General features: G+C 49.4%; 1 protein-coding gene across 2 annotated transcripts in view; it reads right to left on the reverse strand.

The window, feature by feature from the left end:
- Nucleotides 1-277: 277 nt before the first annotated feature.
- The window catches only part of Asb18 (ankyrin repeat and SOCS box containing 18), a 57,372-nt gene continuing 53,074 nt past the window's right edge, over nt 278-4,575 (reverse strand). For both annotated transcript variants that reach the window (XM_021199157.2, XM_021199155.2), the window contains 2 exons: nt 2,234-2,347; nt 278-720 (listed from right to left, as the gene is read on the reverse strand). In XM_021199157.2, coding sequence (XP_021054816.1) covers nt 535-720; nt 2,234-2,347 — 300 coding nt within the window. In that variant the 3' untranslated portion in view covers nt 278-534. The remainder of the gene's footprint in view (nt 721-2,233; nt 2,348-4,575) is intronic.

Here is a 4,575-nt window from a genome sequence, read left to right on the forward strand (position 1 = left end):
GTGGTTGCTGGGATTTGAACTCAGGACCTTCGGGAGAGCAGTCGGGTGCTCTTACCTGCTGAGCCATCTCACCAGCCCCCAGTTTAGGGTACTTTCTGATAGCAGCCTCTGTGCCACTAACTGTGTGTTCCTCACCAACAAGAGACAGAAGCATATATATATATATATATTTATTTACCTTATTTCATGAATGTTTTGCCTGCATGCATATATGTACATGCAGTGCCCATAGAGGTCCCTGGAAGCCCTGGAACTGGAATTATGAATGATTGTGCACAACTAGGTAAGTGCTGGGATTCAAACCCAGGTCCTCTGTAAGAACAGCCAGTGCTCTTCATTGCTGGACAGCTATAATAACAGTTACCAATTCCATGTCAAGGTGTACTTGAAGCTTGTATGTTTGTGCTTTTCCTGGTTACTTGGGAGACAGAAGGGGGTGGACATGTACCCCCATACCAGGGTGCTGTCCCTTACCTAGAGGCTCTACAGAAAGGGGAAGGTGCAGAGAAGAACCTGGGCCCCAAGGCTGTGGTTTCAACGCAAAACACCCTCTGGCTCCAAAAGCAGGTAATCTTGCAGAGTCTTGGGTAACGGTAGCCGGGGCACAAGGTGAACGCTCTCCTTGCCGAAGAATTTTCGGATAGTACAGCGGCAAAGGTGCTGCAAGCAGCGAGGGGTGCATGCCAAGGCGAAGAGAGACCTGTAGAAAGGTTTGTACGTCTAGAAAGAAAGGTGAGGGAGAGTGAGACGGTGTCTGGAACTGACATTCTTCCTGGCAGGACCACTGCTAGTTCATGCCATCTGTGGCTCACGGGCACCAGAGAGTCACAGCAGAGGGAAAAGGGCTGTCACCTGAGACCTGGTCTCCACTCAGAGGGGTGACATGCTTTTCCAAAGTAAAGCTCACATTGGATCAGAGGGACATGGTCTGGGGCTGATTTCTTCCAACCCCCTTCTGCCCTGCCCCTGACATAGCAGCCCTGCGGCTCTGGGGACGACCCCAGCAATCTGAGGCAGACCTGGCAAGTCTTTGTGCAGAGGTGGCCTCATGAACCCTGCCCGAGCCCATCAGCTCAAGGCTCTGTAAGGCATTCACTACATGGGCAGGAAGACCCCGGGGGATGTTCTCTGGGAGCTTCTATAAGGGAGTTTTCTCCCTCCCCTCCTGGAGCCATCTCTGGACTCTGTCATGTGAGGATGTAATGCTCACAGGACTGAAGGCCATACGCCACAAGCTGCAGTTCCTATGTAGGGCCAGGGGTATGCCTTGAAAAGGAGCCAGAACCTGCAGCTTCAATGCTGACCCCCTGAACCCCAGTATTCTTTAAGCCATCATGGGGTGGCTATTGGTTCTTTGTGTTAATTCTATTTCACCATGGTCCCTTGGTATCAACAGAGGTTCTACAACCTCAGGATGCCAAAACTCACAGATGGGTAAGTCTCTTATGCACTGCAGCCCCATGTTTGTGTGAAATGTACTCAGTCCTCCTGTTTACTCTCAGTCCCTCTGGGTTACCCACAATGCTTACAACAGTATTAACACTGTGAAGGATTGTTGTATGCTGTTTAGACAATAATAAATGATGAATATTTATTTCTGCATATTTTGGGGGAGAGCCAATTTACCTCCCATATTTTGACCTATGGTTCTTGACTCCATAGAGGCCGTGCCCACAGATTACCAACTGTTCCCCTCAACTTTCCTGTCTTCCTTCTTCGGATGTTTTACTTTCTGAGTGTATCGGTTGGTTTTATGTCAACTTGACATGAGCTAGAGTTATCAGAGAGGAAGGGCTCTCAATTGAGAAAATGTCTCCATGAAATCGGGCTGCAAGAAGTTTTCTTAATTAGTGATCAGTGGGGGAGAGCTCAGCCCATTGTGGGTGGTGCCATCCCTGGGCTGGCGTCCAGGGTTCTTTAAGAGAGCAGGCAGAACAAGCCAGGGGAAGCAAGCCAGTAAGCAGCACCCTCCATGGCCTCTGCATCAGCTCCTGCCTTCAAGTTCCTGCCCTGTGTGAGTTCTTATCCTGACTTCCTTTGGTGATGAACAGCAATGTGGTATAAGCTGAATAAACCCTTTTCTCCCCAGCTTGCTTTGTGGTCATGGTGTTTTGTCATAGCACTAGAACCCCTAACCGAGACACTGGGTTTGAATGCCAAACTCCAGACAGAGAAGTGGGAAAGGACTTCTCTCCTTGTAGCATCAGAGAAAGGGATGGAGGTAGCATCTCACCTGGTATACTTCTTCAGGGATGGCTTCCCGCCAGGACTCAGACACTGGGAGCTGAGTGTAGGAGTTGAACAGAACTTCAATGACATCGGGCACCTGTGCACATGTCCTCAGCACCTGGGGAAAGTGGGAGGCATGATGCAGGGTGAGGGGCTTGGGGTCCAAGGGGAGAAAGACTCACAGTGCAGGCATGCTCTTGCATCTCATGTCTGCTACACCCTGGCCCTGTGACCTCAAAGGCCCAAGTCAAACCACCCAGAATGGCAGTTCCAGGACACGCGTGTTGTCAGTGAGCTGACCCACCAGGTCCGGGAGCCAGTGGCTCTTTCAGGAAGCCCACATCCTCTGGATGGCTACCTGTGCGCTCAGGGCGGGGCTTAACAGTCAGGGTTAGAGGTAGGGATGAGCTGGGGGATGCCGACAGACCCGTGCCCCTGCAGAGCTGCTCAGAGCACACGAGAGCGGTTCCATGGCAGTGTGGCCTGAGGATTGTGGTCCAAGTTCTCCACCTCATTTGTGTGTGTGTGTGTGTGTGTGTGTGTGTGTGTGTGTGTGTGTGTGTGTAAAGAGTGACAGGTGGGGAGGGGACTTGTTTCCCTGTTGCTGACTTCCCACTTACCATGGCCCTTACAGCTGACGTCACAATCCCCACAGGGTTCTTTATTTATTGACTTTTAAAGATCTAGTTTTATTTTAACTGTGTGCCTCTGTCTCTGTGTGTCTGGACTATGTGTGTATTTCAGCCTGGTGTGGTGGCACAGGTCTCTAATCCCAGTACTTGGGAGGCAGAGGCAGGCAGATCTCTATGATTTCTGTCAGCCTGGTCCACATAGTGAGCGCTGGGACAGTGAGAGCTACATATGCAGATTCTGTCTCAAGAGAAAATAGGAGATTGATTTTTACTTAGGTATATGCGTGTGTCCTTGCATGAGGTTCTGTGCTCCATGTGGCTTGTGGAAGCCAGAAGACAGCACTGGATCACCTGGAGTGGGAGTTACAGGGATCGTGTGGGAACCGAACCTGGGTCTTTTTGAAGAATAGTAAGCACTATTTTCTGGGCAGATAAGCAGTTTTTGCAGCCAATTTTTTTCATTTTTGATATTAATATTCTTACTGTTTTTCTTATTACATTGGCTATCATCTTATGTTTTCTGTCAACAACATTGATAGTTGGCCTAATCGTCTTCTTAATTTTTTTTTTTTGTTATGTTTGATTTGGAAGGTAGCATCTCAATATGTGCCACCACCACTACTAGTTCTTCTCCTTCTCCTCCTCCTCCCCCTCCTCCCCCTCCTTCTTCTTCAAAAGATTTATTTATTTATTTTATGTATACAAGTACACTGTAGCTGTCTTCAGACACGCCAGAAGAGGGCATTGGATCCCATTATAGATGCTTGTGAGTCACGATGTGGTTGCTGGGATTTGAACTCAGGACCTCTGGAAGAGCAGTTGGTGCTCTTACTGCTGTGCAACCTCTCCAGCCCTCCTCTTTTTTTTTTTTTTGAATATTTACTTATTTATTTCATATACATTGGTGTTTTGCTTGCATGCATGTTATGTGAGGCTGTCAGATCCCCTGGACCTGGAGTTACAGATAGCTGAAAGTCGCCATGTAGCTGGGAATTGAACCTGAGACTTCTAGAAGAGCAGCCAGTCCTCTTAACCTCTGAGACATCTCTCTAGTCCCCAGATCATAAAACTCCAATCCTCTTAGTTAATGAGAAGAATTGCAAAAGTAGACAATCATTGGGATTAAGAAGACACAGTAGTTTTGTAAAGTGTTTTTATAGGATTCAAATCCAGGCCTAATGCCAGGGAAAGTCCTTGCTGCTGAACTGCACTGCCAGCAGCAGGTGCCAACGCATGCCAGGCCTGACATTGTTAAAGCCTGGTACTTAGTCTCAGGAAATAATGTCTTGCTTTCAATTTCTGCTATGGTTATTAGTGCATTTTACTTTAACTTCTCTGGGATGAAAATTGCCTGTGTTTTCTTGGTATGCCATCTCCATTTTAGAGAAATTTAGTGAAGAGATGTGAAAGGCTATGAGGGGAAGACTATGGGGAGCACCACCGTGCTCCGTGAGAAGCCCATCCTGTACTCAGGCGCAGGCCCAGGCCCAGGCCCAGGCCCAGGCCCAGGCCCAGGCCCAGGCCCAGGCCCAGGCCCAGGCCCAGGCACAGGCCCAGGCCCAGGCCCAGGCACAGGCACACACAGGCACAGGCACAGGCACAGGCATAGGCACAGGCACAGGCACAGGCACAGGCACAGGCACAGGCACAGGCACAGGCACAGGCACAGGCACACACAGGCACAGGCACAGGCACAGGCACAGGCACAGGCACA

This window comes from Mus pahari, chromosome 5, assembly GCF_900095145.1.
Source record: "Mus pahari chromosome 5, PAHARI_EIJ_v1.1, whole genome shotgun sequence".
Classification (NCBI taxonomy): domain Eukaryota; kingdom Metazoa; phylum Chordata; class Mammalia; order Rodentia; family Muridae; genus Mus; species Mus pahari.